General features: G+C 40.6%; 3 protein-coding genes across 4 annotated transcripts; 2 read left to right on the top strand and 1 right to left on the bottom strand.

Annotated features, from left to right (window-relative positions):
* The first annotated feature begins 113 nt into the window (after positions 1-113).
* On the top strand, positions 114-2521 carry duox2 (dual oxidase 2). Its single transcript, XM_039809844.1, has 8 exons — positions 114-165; positions 548-713; positions 835-892; positions 985-1119; positions 1287-1494; positions 1582-1796; positions 1907-2097; positions 2421-2521. The coding sequence occupies exons 2-8, from the start codon at positions 567-569 to the stop codon at positions 2430-2432; spliced, it is 966 nt and encodes a 321-aa protein (XP_039665778.1). The 5' UTR covers positions 114-165; positions 548-566; the 3' UTR covers positions 2433-2521.
* A 537-nt stretch (positions 2522-3058) lies between these two features.
* apba2a (amyloid beta (A4) precursor protein-binding, family A, member 2a) lies at positions 3059-13209 on the bottom strand. 2 transcript variants are annotated; one of them, XM_039809842.1, is made up of 12 exons: positions 13050-13209; positions 9185-10436; positions 8853-8957; positions 8540-8579; positions 8309-8454; positions 7613-7699; positions 7328-7513; positions 7016-7195; positions 6640-6852; positions 6139-6258; positions 5842-5982; positions 3059-3841 (listed from the first exon to the last, which is right to left on the bottom strand). In XM_039809842.1, exons 2-12 carry the CDS (start codon positions 10403-10405, stop codon positions 3770-3772), a joined length of 2511 nt encoding a protein of 836 aa, XP_039665776.1. In that variant the 5' UTR covers positions 10406-10436; positions 13050-13209; the 3' UTR covers positions 3059-3769. The 2 variants fall into 2 exon arrangements, with proteins under 2 accessions (XP_039665776.1, XP_039665777.1); XM_039809843.1 differs by lacking the exon at positions 13050-13209 and adding an exon at positions 11944-12681.
* Positions 13210-13547: 338 nt separating this feature from the next.
* On the top strand, positions 13548-19144 carry fan1 (FANCD2 and FANCI associated nuclease 1). The gene is made up of 13 exons (XM_039809862.1): positions 13548-15060; positions 15140-15280; positions 15975-16176; positions 16260-16493; positions 16585-16716; positions 16806-16914; positions 17013-17132; positions 17268-17432; positions 17545-17707; positions 17797-17900; positions 17990-18184; positions 18653-18781; positions 18899-19144. Exons 1-13 carry the CDS (start codon positions 13881-13883, stop codon positions 19034-19036), a joined length of 3012 nt encoding a protein of 1003 aa, XP_039665796.1. The 5' UTR covers positions 13548-13880; the 3' UTR covers positions 19037-19144.
* The last annotated feature ends 1080 nt before the right edge of the window (positions 19145-20224 follow it).

The raw sequence follows: 20224 nt of genomic DNA, 5'->3' as shown, positions 1-20224 counted from the left end.
CCTCTTAATCACACCTCTTTTCCATAGCATTCCAGTCAGTGCATCCTCCTCCTCAGTAACACAAAGGGGACCGGCACTATAAAAGAAGTGTATGTTCCCTCAACATTCACACTTCACTCTCTACTTCTTCTTCTTCTTCTTCGGTCCTCTTCTTTCAACTTTAGGGTAAGAAAAATCTTTTGGATTTTCTTTGTTTCCTTGATTGATTTTATTTGAAACTTTTCTTGTCATTTAGGTTCAAATAAATGTATTAAAATCAAAAGCACCTATTTGCATTACACTGACTGACGTGGTCACGTGGATGTATAGAATTGCATGCCTTTGTGCATTATACAGATGCATTAATTTCTTTGCCGAAAAGATACACATTGCCAGAGAACGTTAAATGATATTACATGAGTCAGACATGGTTGTGCTTAATCATTTGCCATGTTACACAGCAGGAATATTGTCCCATCTCCTATCTGTAAGGAACAACCTTATCTCTGCATCTGGAGGAAACTGAGAACCCTGCCACTAACACTGTCTTCTCTGTTACACTGTCTAGTTTCAGCTAAGGAGCTAAGATGACTTTCTACGATGACATTTACCCATTCTACCCTTTACAAAGGACCTCCTTCATCTTCAGTGGCTGCTTGCTCACCATTATTCTGGTCTTCCTTGTGCTAGCAGTCAGTCTTCTTCTCATTCTGCCAGGGATACGAGGGAAGTCGGTGAGTTCAAAGCATCAGATAAGCTATTACTCACTGCAAAAAAACTCATGTCTCCTTCTGTCACTTTTTTTATTCAATGCGCCTGAAATAATTTTAATCCTGCTCTTTCGCTTCCTTTCAGAGGCTGTTCTGGATGATTAGAATAATTATCAGCTTGTTCATAGGCGTGGTCATAGTGGGTGAGTTTTTAATTCTCATCATTGTCATTTAATAAATTAAAGATTCTCCTTTTTCTGCCAACATCACTCACCTTTGTGTCCTTTCTCCGCAGCGCTCAACTTCACCAATGACTGGGCTGAGGCCAGAATTACCACTAATGCCACCTACAAGTCTTTCAGCAATGCAGTGGTTAACGCTGACATCGGCTTGCATGTTGGACTGTACGGCATTAATGTGACACTAAAGGGTGAGTCACTCTTGCTGTTCTTATGTGCAGATATGTATATAATACACTTGTACACTGGCAGCTTTAATGTTTTGAACAACTTAGATCTTTGATTAAGATGTTTGCTCAATAGTCTGATGAGATATTTCCGCAAGTTCTGTCATAAATACCCCTGTTTTCTCTCTCAGGGAATCCTGTTGTACAGTTCAATGAGACCATTGACTACAACGAGATGTTCAACTGGCATGACACTATTGAAGAAGAGTATGAGGAAGCTCTGGAGAAAGGTTTACCCAACCCCATCCTGTACATCGCTGAGAAATTCACCCGGGGCAGCCCATGTGGACTCATCTTTCAGTACAGATACTCTGGACGATACGCCTCTGCAACCCTCTGGTAACAGAAATTGTATTAATATACTATCAGTTTCAGCAGATGGTTGTTAAAAGTAGCTGAAATTAAAATGGCTGCACACTTTCACAGGACGGCGTTTTGCTGCTGGATGCTCACCAATATCCTCTTCTCCATGCCAGTCATTCTGTACGCCGGGTACATGATGATGGCCACCGCTGCCTTCATCTTCTTCTCCATGGCCTCCTTCTCCACCATCATGAATGTGCCACAGTGCGTTTTCTCCATAGGGACCGACTCCTTTGAAACAGAGTACAGCCATTCATTCTGGCTGGCTCTAGCTACAGGTAAAGATAAGAAGCTGCACATTCATTTCATATGGTTACTCGTGCTAACTATTATACAGTACAGAGCCAGCTGAAGGGTGTTGATTTCTACTAATTGAAATGATTTCCAGGTGTGCTGTGCACCCTCATTGGGATTCTGGTGGTGATGTTGAACTTTCTTATACCAGAGAAGATGAAAGAGGCTTTCAGTGTTGGCGTCGACAGTTATGAAGACGAAGATGTTTCTTATGGGCAGGGCTACCTGAATTCAGTTTTTCTTGATGGCGTGACAATTTCACCATTGACATCAAAAGGCACAGCGGTAAGTTGGCAACACTCAGAGGGTAATATTACTTTGTCATTTATTTACAAGCAGTGCTTTATTCATTGTTCTTTTATGAACTTGTTGGAAAACTTTGACATTGATATACATTTATTGTTGCAAAATACATATTCAGTTGTGTGACCATTGCAGTATTAATAAGGGATGCAAGATTAAAATAAAATAAATCACTGCTATTATAGCCACTACAGCATATACGTCCTGAATCCTGAGTGCTGCACTTTCATGTCCATAAAACATTAAGGAAGTTATTTCCACCTTTGCTGCTAATTGACTAAGATGATTTTGTTTCTGTGTCTTAGGAACATATATGAAGCCATCCTGGTTTCCCTCAGGGACCTTTTAAAAGCCAATACTTGAAGATATTTTTGCTGAATGTGTTACAGATGGAGTGTCTAATTTCACACCTGTTTCATTATCTATGCGAGCCTGTTAAGTGTTATGTGTTATTAACGATTTAACTGTACATAGTTGTATTTGTAAAGTTATTGTCATGTTGCATTAGTTGTAAGTACAATATATAAAGTTGTATGGGATCCATACACTGTGTTTATACATGGATCAATAAGGATTATAGGTCTCTCATTGTTCAACTCTTTTTGTTGTTTTTGCTTTTTTCAATGCAAAATGAGACAAAATAGTAATAGTGTGATATTGATTACTCTTAATAGCCTCTTTGGGATTTCTTGCAATACATGCACATTTCCATGGCAACAACGTGTGGTTTAATGTGCGCATAGTTCCTGAGCAGCGTCGTCCTTTATTCACAGCTTCTGAGATTAAAATAAATGTGAAAACACGAAAGGGAAGAATGAATACTAAACTGCTTGGATAAGAACAATTGATTAATCTCTAATTCAGTCAAAGGTAATTTGCATCTTGTCTGTTTGTAAGTACTTGTTTTGTAGCAACACCTTAATAAAAATAAAAACAACAAGCATTCATCCGTGACATTGTATTCTTAATGTGTTATAACATTACATTCATTCAGTAGTGTATATTTTGATACATTCTTGTACTGTACGCTCTGGTAAAGGTAATGATCACCCATACTGTATGTCTTTGAAAAGTGTGTGTCTTTGGCCTTCAGCATCACCATAATACACATAATTTAGTGCCTTTGTACAGCATATTATTATCTTCTTTTAATACTTACTGTAATAGATTATCATGTCAGATTGAGAATGAATCCCTGGTCAGTAATTCTTCATAATAACATGCATATACTGTAGTAGTAATATGGCCTTTCCAACCAAGTCCTTGAGTAATCCAAAGTATTTACAGTACAGGTACATTTTTAAACTCCATACACATTATAAAAATGACTAAATAAAAAATAAATGTACTAATTTATCTCTTCATAAGAAAATAATCATGACCTTAAAGCTACTTCTCTTCAACACCAGAAACTCACGTACATTACCACAGACAGAGTGTTCACATTGTAAGGCCATTATGACAATGTAATTCAAGATAAAACCTGAAAATGAGAACTGGATGTTCTTTACAGCGTTGCAACAAGAGGCAGAGAAAATAAAATGATAGAAAAATAAATTCTCCTCGTCCCACTGAGCCACCTGTCGGTCATCTGTCCATCGCCTCCACACAGCCAGACATGCAGAACTACAGTGGGCTGATCCATGCAGGGTCTCTATATGTAGATAGGCGTCTCCTGACCTGTCAGCAGTCTGAACATCACAGCAGGCATCGTCTTCATGTTGATCTGGCAGAGAGGCAGAGATGAGAGGAGTGGGGACAGTTACACTGTCAACTTAAGAGCCCCTTTATAGAGGCACAGTCCTAATGACATCACTTGAATCCAGGCCTAATTTACTCCCTTTGGAGCCACCAGACACTCAGAGAACTTGAATCCATTACTGACAAAGAATAAGCTTCTAGGCTTTAATGGAGATACATACTGGGAGAAATTGGGGGGGAAACACACACACACACACACACACACACACACACACCCACACACACACACACACACACACACACACACACACACACTAAAGAAAACTCACCTGGCCATAAATTAAGCAATTTATAATGTAATTTATACTAAACTGTCAACTGTACAGTAAGAAACTGATTTACGCCCTCTGGCTTAAATCAGTGAATAGTTTGACAGCTTGGGAAATATACTTGTTCACTCTCTTGCCCAGCATTAGATGATCCAAAGGTTACAAAATCCACCTACCAGCACCTCGAAAGCTTACTAATTAACATGCTGTATCTCGCTTATTTAATCTGTACAAAAACTGTAGTGTAGAAATGACACATTGTGGTTTTACGAGGGTTTGTGTGCCAGACTATTTCCTTCGATTTGTATTAAACAAACAAGATTTAATAAATGAACTTTAGCGGTGATTGTAGGTGGATTTTGTTACCTTTGAACGGAGCCATGCTAGCTGTTTCCCCCTGTGAATAAGTGCATTTTCCAAAATGTCAAACTGTTCTTTTGAATCACAGCATCCATACTGTGTAAATTTAACAGTGTACCATGACTGGAATTACATATTGCTTACCAGGCAAGTTTCCCTTTAAACAATCTGCAGCACCACTTACACTTGATTTTATCAGTGTTTGCATAAAGATTTAACTGTTGTTGAGAATGTCCAAAATAAGACCCTGAGGCCAGTCAAATCTGACTCCTATTAACTAATTCCCGCGTCTTCTTTTATGGACTTACGTTCACTCTACACAAGGATCAATCAGAGATGATGAGTTAAGTCAACCAAGTTTACTGAGTCCAGCCAGTCCAGTCTCATGGCAGTTCATGAAATGGTCACGTTATTGAATCTATTGATTTGTGTACAGGACACGTTCATGTCGTTATTTTCATGTGGTGAGCACGAATTTTAAAATAATGTATTTCAAGTTGTGGCCGGCGTGTAGCATTTCCTTTCCCCGTTGTTGCGTACCCCAGAGACCGTGGATCGTGACCCGGCGCCCGTTGTTGTCACTGTCCCGCGTGTGGCGTTTCATTTCCCCGTTGTGGTGTTTCATTTCCCTGTTGTTGCGTCCCCCAGAGCAGCCCAGTGTCATGGCAGTTCGTGAAATGGTCACGTTCGAAAATCGTGACCTGTACATGAAATAAATGAGAAAATCATGACCTGTACACAAATCAATAAATAAAATATAACGTGACCATTTCACGAACTGGCGTGAGACCGGGTTGGTCCAGCATAAGAGTTACAACACAGCTGTGGGTTCACAAAACAGAGACTAAGTTTCCCTAGCAACAGACATAAAGTAAGGGCCCCGTCTTCACCCTAATCTTTTATTGTCTTCCTGCAGGGCGGTGTCTTCTTGTCTCTAGGCAGAGACTGTCATCTTTCACAACACATGCCAGGGTTCAGGCCATCTGTGTTGCACAGCTTCCTTTTTTTATACACATTTTCTGTTTTTCTACCCAACTATGTTGTTTATAATGATCCTTTCATACCATATACCGTAAGGCTTACTCTATTTTAAAACTTACTGTAAGCTTAATCAGAGTATAATGCATCAGAGTTCTTCTTTGTACGGGCAATGCAAATGTGCCTCACCCAAAGTACTTTTAACCACTTCCTCAATGACTGCACACAGCTTTTTTGCAATAGGCACAATGTAACTTTAATTATTAATATTCTACAGTGATCTAATCTGTACTTACAGTGATTTCTGTGGTGCAGTAATCAGTGAGAATTGCCATCTTGTGGCATGATGTCTTCTTACCTCACCCACTGAGACAGACAGGGTTTGAACAATCTTCTCATGTGCCATGGCGACAACACTCTGACCATTTATCTCAATGATTCTGTGTCCAACGCGAACACCGCCTCTCTCAGCTATGCCACCTCGCATCAGACTGCAGATCTGAGGATGTGAAAAAAGACACTTTGTATTCAACTGCATAGTATATAACACACCCCTCACTCTTTAAAACAGCGGTGCTCTTCAGAAGCTGCCATTCATTTTTAGCCTCAACCTAAAGTGTAGTGCCATGCTTCATACTGACAGAGGCTTACTCACAATGCCATTCTGCACACTGAAACCAAGCTGGAACTTGAGATCGGGTCTCTTGATGAGGACAGTAGTGACAGGAGGGCAGCTCACAATACTCAGCTTTACCTTCACCTGGTTCTTCAGACCCTGGAGCAAAAAAACATAAAACCCCATTAATGTTCCAGTAAAGTATAAGTATTATGATATTTCTTATTTTCAACCAATTAATTTATCCTAATTAGTATTACCTACCTATTAATAAAGTCTAATATAACTGATTCCTCTATTAGTGTCTAAATAAATGATAAAATTATATGATAAAAGCTGCAATTTCTTTTGATCTGATCCCACATACATCTTCTTGCTTAATACTTACTAGTGCACTAAATCCACAGCTAAAAATAGTCTGCAACAATTGCACTATTTACTTCTGTTTGCAAACAACTAGGAAAAAGTTTAGTGGTATTTACTGAGAAGACTGAGTGAACACTGAATATGTGAAAACCGGAGGTGCCTGATGCTTCGTACCTTGATGATGCCCTGACAGGTGGCAAGTGGCAGCCCCACCAGGCTTGTGTCATTGATGGACATAATCTGGTCCCCAACACTGAGTTTTCCAGAGCGAGCTGCAGGGCCGCTATTCAGCATACTGGCCAGGATGACGGTGGGCAGAATGGAGCCCCAACCAGACTCCACGATCACCACGCCTAGGCTCTCCCCTTTCTGCTTCTCCACGTGCAGCTGGAACAAAGAAAAAGCATTTCTTAATCATTTTCAAGCACATTTCGAACGTCACATGCCGAGGTTCAGAAGATTTGTGAGATTCTGGTACAGCGATTTATGTTGTTGAAATTCATCCGTCATCATCCACAATTCACCTGCAGCCAAAAAACAAATGTCACACCTCTTTACAGTTGTCTGAGTTTGAGAAATGGACGAGGTCATCGTGGTACATTTCCTGGGAGTTGATGATGTCACTGTATTGTTTCTGGCTCAAGTCAGTCGGGTTGATGCCGTTGGCTCGCAGGAATTCTCTGTAGGCCACGCTAAAAGCCTGACCGATGGACTGTGCAATGAGCTGTGCCTGTGGGAAGGGGAGAGTTTGGGGAAAGTTACTCAGCAGAAACGCTATCCCAGTTGACAACAGCAAGGAGGTGAGAAAGATCACAATAATGTTTTAAACAAAGGTATGTGCAGTTAAGCAGCAAACACTCACATCCTCTGACTCAAATACATAGCAGATCATCCTGTACTGACTCTTCCCTTCGCTGGCAGAGTCGGGAGATTCTGAGAAATCCTCTGATGAGGCCTGAGACATGCGCCTACGTGCCATCAGAACCACAATACTGCCAATGTCTGCAATATAGGAGATGGTCCGTAAGGCACTGTCCATCATTGTCTCCTATGTGGAGCAAAAATAATGACAATCGTTACTCATTATGTCTCAAAGATAGATTTAACACAGAAGGGAGGCTGAATCAACATACAAATAGTTACTCACCTGTGTGTCAGCATTCAGCACTTTGACAGCTTTAGTGGAAATAAACAGGTCCACTTCTGTCATCATTTGAGAGTCTTCATCTTGGCTCTTTGAAATAAATAGCATATTGTTTTATTAGACATTTAATATTTCTGTACTTTGTCTCACAATGCAAACTTTCAGCTCATTATCAAAACACCAACATGAGCAGGTGAGCAAAAAAAGGCATGCAACAGCTCCACTGTGTGGTGAAGAAATTACTCTGCTGCTGCATGGTGTACCCTGCACAAATAAGTCAGCTGACAATACAGGTATATATATAAAATTCCATTAAAATCCAAAGTTAAAGGCACTTTGTGAGAACAGGCCTCTGCCAGTGCTGAACAAGTACCTTGTTTTTATACCCAGAGACATCATTTTTGATTTTTAAACATGCAGACACACCCTTAGGATTTGGAATCAAGTCTCTCTGTTAGTTTGAGGGCTAAAGCTTAAAAGATAACTTGTCTAATGGCAAAAATCCCATATACAGATTACCATCAACTTTGGATCAATTTCTCCTGGACACAAGGCTAATCTGTTTGCCAAATTTCTTTTAAATTTGTTGCTACATTTTTGAGACACAGAAACAGGGAGACAGCGTGCAGTAACCTCTTTGGCACACTTGAATATGTATAAATTATATCAATGGATGTTAACGACGAAGAGGCAGATTACCTTGATACGACTGACAGCTTCATGGGCTTGGGACATGCGGACAGACTTGGATGGATTTTTATCAGACAACACCTGAGTGCAGCCAAGGTAGTTAGCAGCAAAGATGATCCCATCAATAAGATCCTCTGGCTCACAGGGACCTGGGACTACTCAGCAAAACAAATCTCATTGTAAAACATTGTGATGTTCTGCAAAGAATTATAAAATGTAAGACTATTATGAGATAATTACCATCCTCAAAGCTGGGGAAAGAAGCTGCTTCCTGTGTGTTCTTTAAAATAAATTTAAAAAAAGTTAGACTTCAATGGAAAACGTTTTCATGGTCATAATACTTGAAAAAGAGATATCAGTTATCAAAGTTAGTATTTATTTGAGTATTGTGGCCCATTTATAGTTACAAAAACATTCTCCAAACTTTAGTGTGTATGATGAAAAATTTAAATTATAAAGATGGAAAAAGACAATTATCAAAAACGACATGGTCATGAATTTAAAGTGGTTGGAATCACATCTTTAAAAATCATTGTGTGTAATACGCCTTCACCTTGGATGTGTTCCTCTCCTCTGCAGGGACGAGCTCTGGACACTGAGGCCTCCTCGACTGCTCTGACATGTCCTCAGGTATCACAGCTGTGCTTGGTTTCTCACCCTGTTGCATACAAACATCTGCTTTAACTTCAGCAAGCCTTGTTGCAATGTTTCTTATTGTCCTGTGTAGAAGATAACCCCATGGGGAAGAGGCGAAAAAGACTATACGTGGCAAAGCATGTAATTAAAATCTTACTTAATTCACTCTGGGACACAGAGAAGGTAGACACAAACACAAGCCACAGGGGAAGAGATCTGACAAAGACCTGCCCTATTTGCATTGGTTACCTGCTGGGGTTTCTCTGGCCGTCTCTGCCTCTCCTCAAGAGGCTCCCTCTGTTGTTCTGGTGTGTGATGAGGAGCCAGGGATGGTTTGATAACCCTGGGTTCGCTCTCCCGGCTGTTAGCAGAGGAGGGACTGGGTCTGGGAACAGGAGGAGTCTCTCTACGAGGCGGGGCCTTCTGGGTGTCAGCAGGCGGCTGAACATGGGAATGACGAGGTGGTGGAGGAGGATGTTGCTTACTGAAACCAGACCTAGCTTTGGTCCGCACAGCGGCTTTTTTGCAGTCCTTTGACAAAGTCTTTGGCCGCTGTTCAGTGCTGTCAGTGGTGTATCCTTTGATCCCAGAAACAATATGCTCAATGTCCTCTACCGCTCCCCTCCTCCCTCGTCCTTTACCCTGCCTCTCCTTCTCCTTTGAACCCATGTGAGACGACTCACACTTCTTACTGGCTCCCGGGATATTATGGTTTCTTGCGACTTGAGTGTCATCTGCTCTTTCCCTTTCATCACCTCCCTTTCTGATTCTTTCATTCTCGTTATCCTGATAAAGGCTAGTCTGCCTTTGAACACTGTTCTCTGTCTCCTCTAAATCCTCTATAAATGTGGCCCCATCCAGCACCTCTTCTATCTCATCTCTATCACTGAAGAAGAACCTGTTCTCCTGGCCCTTTTCCATCTCCCTCTCTGCTTCATCCCCAGCAGTTGGAGCACAATGTGACCTAAAGCGATTGCCCGTCTTGTGAGGCTTAGTGTCTGATTGTGATCCTTCACATATTTCTGTGCCATGACGAGGCCTGGGAGTGAACTGGTCAACAGCACTGCTGTTCTGATTAATATTTTCACCTACTGCATACTTTATATAGCCACTATCCTCAGGAGAGTACTGTTTGTGGTACCTTGTGTCCACAACGCCCTCTCTGTTTAAATGCAGCACCTCATCATAGTCCTGCTCCACATCAGAGCCCACGTTGTCGTACTCAGAGCAGGTGTCCTCCATGTCCTCAGGGCTAGGGTCACAACTCATGTAAAAGTGGCTTGCAGGGACAGGAGGAGTCAGCTGCTCATAGTTATCATTCTCCAAGGTACATGGCTGTTTCTCAGATGCCTCCTTCACCAAACCTCGCTGCTCTTCTTGGCTCTGTTTAGTGAGTCCTGGACTGGGGCACAGTGGAGGGCTGGAAGCCAATATCTTGGTAATGGTGCCTGGCCTTTTTCCATGAGCCATAACTGGCCCTGTAAGCCCACTACCCTCAACCCTGTGAACATAAATAATAACAAAAATTGCCTTATGCTCTATGTACATTTTCACTTGATACCTTTACCAGCACATTGCTTTTTTATTCACATACGGTCAGAACAATCATTGAAAAAATACTAGGTTTTATGAGATAATTTACACAAATCATGTCAAATTTCTTCGCTGAAACCAACATATTGTAAAAATGAACTGCCAAAGGTTACTTTATGCATCTCTCTCTCTCTTCCATAAATTTAGCACTTTTTTTAGCCATTAAGATTTTGTTTCAGATACAGGACAACCTCTTCCGTTGATTCATTTACAAACTATTACAGTACAACCTAACAACACATTCCCAGAGCATCTCTCAAGCACTTTACACTATATCAGATTTAAATAACATATAATCAAAGATTTGTTTCCAAATGTTCACAAACATTTGAAATGAAAACATATCAGAGTAAATGTCTCTGTTTTACACTTTAAACGAATACAAATCTATACTTCAAGGACAAACAGCCACTTAATAAGGTGATAATAATGTACATCCATCTATTACTTCTACATCATCCAACGCACCATCTTAGTCCTTTTGTCTATGAATGCTGATGTTGTTTGTTATCTGTCATCTTGCTTTGTTGCATCTGCTCTAATTTTGTCTTGATGTCATGCAGAACAGGAGATACACAGCAAAGCCGTGAATCAGGCCATTTTCTTATGTAAAATAAGTCTTATTTTTTTCTACTAAAAGAATACTCTCACTTACAAACTCATCCCTGAAGCATTTATATAATGTGGTTAGTGTGGGTGCCAGATTTATGATCCATGTCATATGTCCTCTGAGGAAAACCGTTTGTGGAATAGTACATCATTCTTTTGACATCTGAAAAGCATCTCTGAATTGTTTGACCTGGACTAAGGCACAACATAACATCCTATCTATTGGCAAATAGACAGATAATGCCACAGGTCGATGAGAATGAAAACACAGTTGATGGAAAATGAATTTCTTTGCACTCCTGTGTTTCTTTTATGATGTTTTAGTTGTTTAAGAAGTCAAACAACAACAAAAAAAGAAAAGATTAGAATCACAACACTGTTATGCTAAATCAAAGTCATACATTATATAGCTGAACTGACAAGTGGATTAATCGATTAGTCGATTGACAGAAGATTCATCTGCAACAATTTTGACAACAATTTTTCAAAAATGCCAAAATTCACTAGTTTCAGCCTCTTAGATTTCTATAATATTCATTTGAACATCTTTAAATTTTGGACTGTTGGTCAGACAAAGAAATATATTCAAAGCCGTTACCTTAGGTTCTGGGAAAATATGATGGGCATTTTCAACCATTTTCTGACATTCAATAGACCAAAGAAAATAATTGGCAGATTGACTGATAAACGAAAATAACAGAACTGCAGCACTACAGTATGTATGACACCACCAGAAGGATATTAAAGATAATTATTCAATTCAAAATGACAAACAAAATAAACAAAACACATTAAATTATACTTACCAACACAGTGATTTAGACTGACTATTGCCTAAATAAGACCTTACGAATGCCCTGGGCCCATTAAATGTATTCTCTATTGTGATTTTAAACAAACCCAAATACCCATGACATGTGAAAATGCTGTTCTCATCCTGGTAAAGGCGTTATCACTTGGTTAGTATAGCCTATGTATCAGAGCTATCACTATCGTACTGAATGGAGTGGTCTGATACCCGCCCAGTCTAAATATGTCAACACCCTTATCTAAACATGAATCATGTACGCTTGAGGCTGAACTGGAAAAAAAAACAGAAGAAAAAAAACAGTACGATTGCGTAGCTTATGTATCATAAATACGGTTGGGCTTAAGCTTTTGGTTTATCACACTACACACAATAAATCCTAACCGTTCACAGTGTTGATCAGATAATGCAACTGAGAGGTATGAGAACAAAACCTAATCCCCCACCAGATCACCTCCAATACAGTATAACACGACTTAATCATGACCTCTCCATGGTGCTGAAGTGGACAACAATACGGTTCGTTATAGCCTTGAATTGAGGTTAAGATTTCATGCATTTCGCCCTGCCCTTGACGTTTTTGTGGTGGAATTTTATAAACCTATTACGCTGAACTTTTGCCGCAGCTGCAGGAGTGGTTGTTGTGGTTGCTCTGCTTTCCCCATAAGTGGACGCCGCATTCCCATCTGCTTAAATATCGATAAGATAATCGCATGCTATGGTTTCCCTGCGCACTTAACACGCAGTGATGGAGCTGACTCCCTGTACACACGCACGCACACACACACACACACACACACACACACACACACACACACACACACACACACACACACACACACACACACACACACACACACACCACTGCTAGTTTCACCATCTGGAAGCAAATATTACCCTGCTGCTGCAATTCACATCGACCTTGATTTGAAGCATCGAGACTGCACCATGCTGACATCCAGTTTATGGGCTGATGTTGTACCAGATCGAGGAGCACATCTAGAATTGTCTTCAGCTTTGTTATCGCAAGCCGAATAGGCCTATATATGCAATAATTACATTTCCACCCCCATCCATACACAGAAAATCCTACGTGCCACTTACCAACATCAGTGCTGTCGTAGGCCCTCTTGTAAAATGCCTGTGTGCTGATCAGATCAGATTGCTCTCCGGAATGGTGATTTTTGAATAAAAGCCGCACAGCAGCCCAGGAACCTGTGTAGAAAATACACCCCCATCATGTGCCCACTGCTCTGTCCCTCTTTATATCATAGGCTACAGTCTGTCCACAGTAACAGAGGCATACTGAGCACATACAAAACATACGCCTAATAACTGACCCATATTATTATAGTTTAAAACACTTAATAGCAATTTCTTGTATTTTTAAAAGTGTATGGTGCCTTTTAGGGTGTAAAGGGGGTTATTCATGTTTTGCATTATATTATCATTGACTTTCTATTTTAAAATATATACAATTAAATATTCTACATCTAGAACAATATGTTTGATTTATTTATTTTTTGTTTGGATTTTGCGTTTAGTTGACAAAAATATCGATGTAGTTGGGATCGATTAGTACACCTTAAAGGCATTCTGCGCTCCGCTGGTTAAGCCTGAGAAGCGAGAACGAGAAGCGGGATTGTTATTATCGTGAGCGCTCCTCTACGGTATGTTGGCTCATGTTTTGACATTTGGCAGTCTTTTATATTAATGTTTTGTCGTTTTTCTAAGAAGCAACAAACTACAAATGTGTGACAATATAAAATGAAGCGTTTCTTTTTGAGCTAACGTAAGAGCTAGAGCTATATCATTAACGTTATCCATCGACCCTGTCCACACCGATAATTCTCCTCAGAGTAACGTTATGCAACAAAGAAAATCTGCTAAAAACTTAGCAGCTTTTCATCGAGCAGCACAACTTCCGCCTGCATCATGACCGAGAGAGCCAACAGAGACAAACTCAAGCGAAGTTTGTCATTGTCCAAGAGTAAGAAGAAAGGAAATGTCAAAAGTGGGATTTCTGCCAGTGCTGCCACCACAACTCCTATCACCTCATTCTTCAGCAGCCAGCCTCCACCTAAACTGTCCTGCCCTCTGTGTGCCCAGTTGGTACCAAGATTCAAGATCAATGAGCACATTGATTTGCAATGTCAGAACTTTGAGAGAGGAGACAGCATTGTCGCCTCAGCAAGTGATAGTGTTTTGCCAAGCATCCAGCTGTCACCCAGAAGGAATCCCCCAAAGTCTCCAGAGCTGGATCCAAAGAAGGAAGAAGAGATCAAAGAGACAAGCCCCTATTTCAAAAGGAATAATTCTCAGCAGGCACCACGGGAGATAAAAGGAAAAAGTGTGGTCAGGACCATTGACCTGGGAAGTCTCTCCTCCAAGTTATCAATGAAATCTCATAAGGTATCTGAGAGGACACAGAAGGAGGATAAACATGCCAAGATGTGTCCTGAAAACAAGATATATTCTTCTGAGGCACTTAGCAGCTCACAGAAGGAAAATCAGAGTTTAGAAGACAAAAAAGACTACGTGGCAGTCATTGACCTTACACAAACTAGTGCAGACACTCCATTGGAAGATCTCACATGTTCAGACAAAGGATGTCATCTTGAATACAAACCATTTAAATCAGAGACTTTTGAAAAACGAGTTGCTCCAAAGCTGCGCTCTTCTTCCTCCAAACTATCAAAGAGAAAGATGGGAACAACTTCCACTGGCAGGTCTGATTCCAGAAAGAAAGCAAAATATGAGGGGAGCAGCAGGGAGCCAGAGGAGGTGTTGTCTAGTTGTCTAGTTGTGGCAGAGATGACTGATACGGACCAGCTTAAAACTGAGGTACCTTCTACCACCCTTTGTGACCACCATCTGAGTTCAGAGGAAACATATGAGAAAGGTGCGGCAGCGATCAATAGTAATTCACTGGCAAAGTTGGGTGCTGAGAACATCAGCAGTGACCAGGTTGTCGAGAGCTCGCATCCCCAATGGCTTCCCTACTACCTCCGTAACTTCCGGACTGTACTACAGGCTGTCCTGGAGAATGAGGACGACAGGTCATTGTTTAACCAGGATGACATGTCACTCGTACATGCATTTGAGAAACTCTCAGGTATGCTGATATATCACTACTTATTGTTATTTAATATAAAAAAGGCCTCATCACTCATATGTATGTTTCCCTCTCAAAGTCATGGGGCAGAAGCTGTATGTCAGACTCTTTCAGAGGAAACTGAAGTGGCTCCAAGTAAATAAACTGGATTATGAAGAGATATGCAGTGATCTGGGACCTGTTGCTCAGGAGCTGGTTCAAGGTGGTTTTCTACAAACAGGTAAGTAATCAATAATAATACGTTTTTCACATTTTGTTGCATCTTTAGGAGAGTTAGCTAAAACCTATTGTATTATTGCCATGTGTATAATTATGCTGTTAATGAGGATTGTGTTGGTTACATCTTTACAGAAGAAACACAATGAAATGTTTGGATAAAAACTGACTCCACTTCCTAACACTTTTTAATCCCTCCTGTATTGTAACTACTGTTCCTTAAAGGTGGTATAGATTGTAGATCGGAAGATAGAAAAGTTCCTGACCCCCCCCCCCGCCCCCCTTGCTATTCTGCACAAAATCCTCCACTGCTTAGATAATGAATGGATTGATGACATTTTTCTATATCTAGCACTGGGTTCCCAAGGGCCCCCAAACTCTGGAACAGTCTTCCTGTTGAAATTAGTTTTTCTACCTCAGTGACTTAATTTAAATCGCTACAAATTTTTTTGGTCTTCATGTGCCATGTCGCTTTTTAACTTCTACTTTGTATTGTACCATTTGTTTTTGCCTTACTATTTTTTTGTTTGTATGTTTTGCAAGAGCTTTGCAACATTGTTTTGCAAATGGATTCACAAATAAATTATATATAATAAAGAATATATGTTATCTTGCTGAAACATCACATCACCCCAAACATGTACATTTTCTGTTTTTCTCTTGTTAATGCACTCCTGTGCTGTTTTTGTATATCAAAGAGAGCGACCTTCAGGACTTGGGGGAGGCTCTGGAACTCCTGCCTGCTCCTGAACTCAAAGCTCTGGCTAAGACTTTCCATCTGGGTAATTCTGGGACTCAGAAACAGCAGCTAGTGGACGGACTTCTCCGTCTTAGCAGGCAAAAGTCCTTCTTCTCTCTGACCCCTGCTCAGAACAACATTGGGGCTGTTATTCTCAAAAGGTGAGATGATCAAACACATTGTGCTTATTCACAACGCTAGTATTGCAGTATTGATCTCACCCCTGTTCTCTCTAACCTTAAAGGGCAAAGCAGCTGGCAAGTTCCTGTGTGCGCCTGTGTCGTGGTCCTCGGGCTGTCTTTTCTCGTATTCTTCTCCTCTTCTCTCTGACGGACACCATGGATGAGGAGGAGGTGGCAGGTGGTGGGCAGAGCCAGCTCTTCACCATTCTGCTGGTTAACTCAGGACGTCTGGCCTTTCCAGACTACACAGTGCAGCGCACAGCCAAGGTGTTCCAGGACAGAGAGGATCTTATCAGGTTAGGGTCTGCCAAAAGAGTTACATTTATTGTATTTTGTCTAAGCATGATAGCCAAGAATAAATACTCACAATTCAATCTTTCACACCAGATATGAAGCATCCATGCGAGCCCTGCAAGAGGTAGTCTCAGCTATGCAGGGAGGTCAGTGGGAAGAGGCCATGGAGCTTTACACTGCTGCCAAAAGTGTCTGGCAGGAGCTGAGGAAAAACCATGACCTCAGGTGACATACTGTACATTTACTTGCTTCTGTCTAAAACAAAGATATAGAGTCCCCGGATATAATGTTAACATTATCATTGTGTTGGATAGTCACCAGGAGGAGCTGCCTGTGTTTCTGCGCAGCTTCACTACAGGATGGGCTTATACTCGGATCTTATCCAGAGGGGTAGAGATCTTGCAGAGGCTACGTCGCTATGAGGTTTTCTGACCATATCCACTCTCACACAAGTATTTAATTAATTTAATTAAGTTAAAAGTATGTCATAAAGATATTATGGGTCTACGTTTGTGTTTCAGGAGGCAGTAGAGGAGCTGCAGTCCTTACTGTTGCAGTCCATTTGCTGTCCTGACAGCCGAGGACGATGGTGGGACAGACTGGCGCTAAACCTTCACCAGCACCTAAAACAACCTGAGCAAGTGAGTATCAGTATCTGTGGTTCCATTCACCTCTTTAATACATTTTCATCATTAATCTTTTTGTGTGATTGTGTGCTTTGTAACAGCTGTTGTGTTGTCATTTGTTTGGCGGTGGTCTTTTCCCATTGCTCCTAGGCTATTTGTGCTATCAGAGATGGGCTGTCAGACCCTTTGGTGCGAACTGGACATAAACTTTCTCTTCATCAGAGAGCTGTGAGGATGAAAGAGTCTGCCAGCTTGAAGAAGTATCACCTGCACCTAAAAGACCTGCCCACTATTCAAGTCCAAGATGTCACACATGTGAGTTTAGCACAGTACAGTATGTCACTATTTGGGTTTCTAAGAAAATAAACAAGTGTTAATTGTTGGGTGTATGCAAAATGGTACATTTATGTTTTACTTTTGTTTCCAGGTGACCATCCGGGGACAGTTGTTCCCTCATGAGGGGGGCATGGGGAAATCGAAGTTCCTTTTACAAGCAAATGGAGAGGGGGAAGAGGGTGCTAATGCCACTGTTATATGCTCTGTGGAAGAGCTGTCTTTAGCACATTACCGTCAAGAAGGCTTTGACCAAGGTAAGCAGTTTTGCTTCACCAATTAATTAATTAATATTTCAGTATCCTTTTATTACCTTACCATTGCATTGCCATTGTTAATGTGATAGGGATCCATGGAGAGGGCTCAACATTCTCAACCTTGTTTGCTCTTCTGCTATGGGACATCATTTTTATGGAGGGTATTCCAGACGTTTTCAGAAATCCATACCAGGTAAAGTAAGCTCTACATGTATTGTTAACGTTTGCAGGATATCTGCATCTACTGAATACCAGTTTAACTTCTCTCCTTTCTTCTTACAGACATGTCCACTGGATCTGTACACTGACTGTTTCTATGAGAACAGAAAAGAGGCGATCGATGCTCGTGTGCAGTTACTAAGGGAGTCATCTGTGGAAACTCTGCATGACATGTTAGAAGATGTCTGGACCTCCCAGGAGGGTAAAGTGTGTTCACTGGTCAACTGGGAGCTTTTCTCATCCCTTCACCAGGCGCAGGTATTTTAGTCACTCTTGTAAATATACACTTTGTGGGCACACCTGTAAAATCTAATGCAACAGTCAAGCCATGAATTATACCTTGACCAGGATAATGGATAGATAGACAGATAGAGATACTTTTTTTATCCTGAAGGAAATTAATAATAATGTTCATTTGTTTTGATTGACACTGTCAGCGAGGTATTCATTTTACTATATGTTTATTATTGATGTTATAGTTTGCAGTAGTGTTGAACTGGACTTCATTATATTGAGGTCTGTCTAATGTTTTGCCCACCCCATTTACAAACATGAGGGGGGAATGAATATTAGAAACACATTTCAATATAATGCATCCCAGTACAACACCACCACTTACTACGACCTCAATAGTAAACATTACATCACATTATACTTTTTATAAATGTTACTGATGCATGTGTTACTGTAGGTACTAACATAACTGCTTTTATACTCTAATTGCAGTCTCTCGTGTCATGCCTGGGTGGAGCCTTCTTAGGAGGGGTAATAAGACGAATGTCGAAAGACTACAGACACTGCCGTGGAGGTTTGCCTGATCTAGTGGTGTGGAACACCTCAAACAACAGTTACAAGGTGAGCTGTTGAATTAGATATTTTCCTTTGTGTATGGCTTCAGACACTGTGGTACCTGAATCTGGTTACATGAATTATACCGCAGCATGCAATGTGACGTGGGGTGTCTTGTTGTAGCTGGTGGAGGTGAAGGGGCCCACTGATCGGCTGTCCCAGAAGCAACAGATATGGCTGGATGAGCTGCAGAAGCTGGGGGCTGATGTGGAGGTGTGTCACGTGACAGCTACTGGAGCCAGAGGAGCTCGTCTGGAATAAATAGACACAGGAAAACTGACTGATAAGACTTTGTTGCTAATTATTCAGAGTGTGTGTAAAATGGAAACCTCAGCACACAGAAACTCTGAATAAAATCTGGGAGCTTTTTCGGAGTCTGGTCATATAGAACAGATGTTGATGTTTATCTCAAAAACTCCATTTATCTTCCATCACAAATGTAATCCCTTTTGAGTATAGTGAGTATCATGGCATGGAGTGTGCCTCATGACATTTGGCATTAACATCAGGGAAACCACGGTCTTCAACAGGAAGAGGTGCATTACAAGATGAAGATATTTGCTGAGAACGGCCAGGATCATAAATAGCTTGCCTACAGATAATCAGAATTGATGCATGAAAGGAAATGCATCCAACACCCACACCAAACTGATGGTATTTCCATTTTTTTGGCAACACTATTTTCAGGATTTTGGGTTGCCAAGCAATGAAAACACACATTTAGTTGGCTGCTTATGAATTGTATGACAGCTCTACAAGTTTGTTATGCAAGTAATTACTGTGATAACATGCCTCTAAATAGGGCTGGGCGATATGGAGAAAATCAGATATCACAATATTTTTGACCAAATACCTCGATGTCGATATTGTGACAACATTGTAGGGTTGACAATTGGTGTTTTTACAAAATATTTTCACAATTAGATTTTAGATAAATAATCATCAATAATGTGGACATAATGATTAAATGGTTAAAGGGAAATAATAAAACAGAACAGTCTGGTAAGATCAGAATATTACATCACTTTATTGTTATGCTGCATTTACCACTTACCATATTATGATATATATCTAGTCTCAAATCACAATATGATATAATATCTATATATTGTCAACCTTACCTCGAAATATGCTGTTTGGCCACTACTCTACCAGATAAATTAAATAATAGGGCTCAAATTAATGATTTTTTTTTTTTAACCCTTGTGTTGCCCTTCGGGTCCCAGTGACCCGAAGGACAACACAAGGATTATGTACTTCCGTTTACTTTGTTGAGAATTGCTCTCTAAACAAGGGTTAATACAGCACCTTAGTTCTTGTTTGTACAGCATTTTGGTCAGCTTAAACTGTGTCTAGAACTGTGTTCTAGAAATAAACTTTACTTACTTTACAAGAAACAGGGTTTAGAGAGCAATTCTCAACAAAGTAAACGGAAGTACATAATCCTTG

This window comes from Perca fluviatilis, chromosome 8, assembly GCF_010015445.1.
Source record: "Perca fluviatilis chromosome 8, GENO_Pfluv_1.0, whole genome shotgun sequence".
Classification (NCBI taxonomy): Eukaryota; Metazoa; Chordata; class Actinopteri; order Perciformes; family Percidae; genus Perca; species Perca fluviatilis.
This window is presented reverse-complemented; position numbering and strand designations above follow the sequence as displayed.

Coding starts and splice junctions, on each gene's coding strand:
- duox2 (XM_039809844.1), top strand. CDS start 567: ATGACTTTCTACGATGACATTTACCCATTCTACCCTTTACAAAGGACC. Junction 893..984: donor CATAGGCGTGGTCATAGTGG/GTGAGTTTTTAA, acceptor CTTTCTCCGCAG/CGCTCAACTTCACCAATGAC. Junction 1,120..1,286: donor CATTAATGTGACACTAAAGG/GTGAGTCACTCT, acceptor TTTCTCTCTCAG/GGAATCCTGTTGTACAGTTC.
- apba2a (XM_039809842.1), bottom strand. CDS start 10,405: ATGGCTCATGGAAAAAGGCCAGGCACCATTACCAAGATATTGGCTTCC. Junction 8,580..8,852: donor AGGAGAGGAACACATCCAAG/GTGAAGGCGTAT, acceptor TTTATTTTAAAG/AACACACAGGAAGCAGCTTC. Junction 7,700..8,308: donor AAGCTGTCAGTCGTATCAAG/GTAATCTGCCTC, acceptor TTTATTTCAAAG/AGCCAAGATGAAGACTCTCA.
- fan1 (XM_039809862.1), top strand. CDS start 13,881: ATGACCGAGAGAGCCAACAGAGACAAACTCAAGCGAAGTTTGTCATTG. Junction 17,433..17,544: donor AAGTCCAAGATGTCACACAT/GTGAGTTTAGCA, acceptor TTTTGTTTCCAG/GTGACCATCCGGGGACAGTT. Junction 18,185..18,652: donor CATCCCTTCACCAGGCGCAG/GTATTTTAGTCA, acceptor CTCTAATTGCAG/TCTCTCGTGTCATGCCTGGG.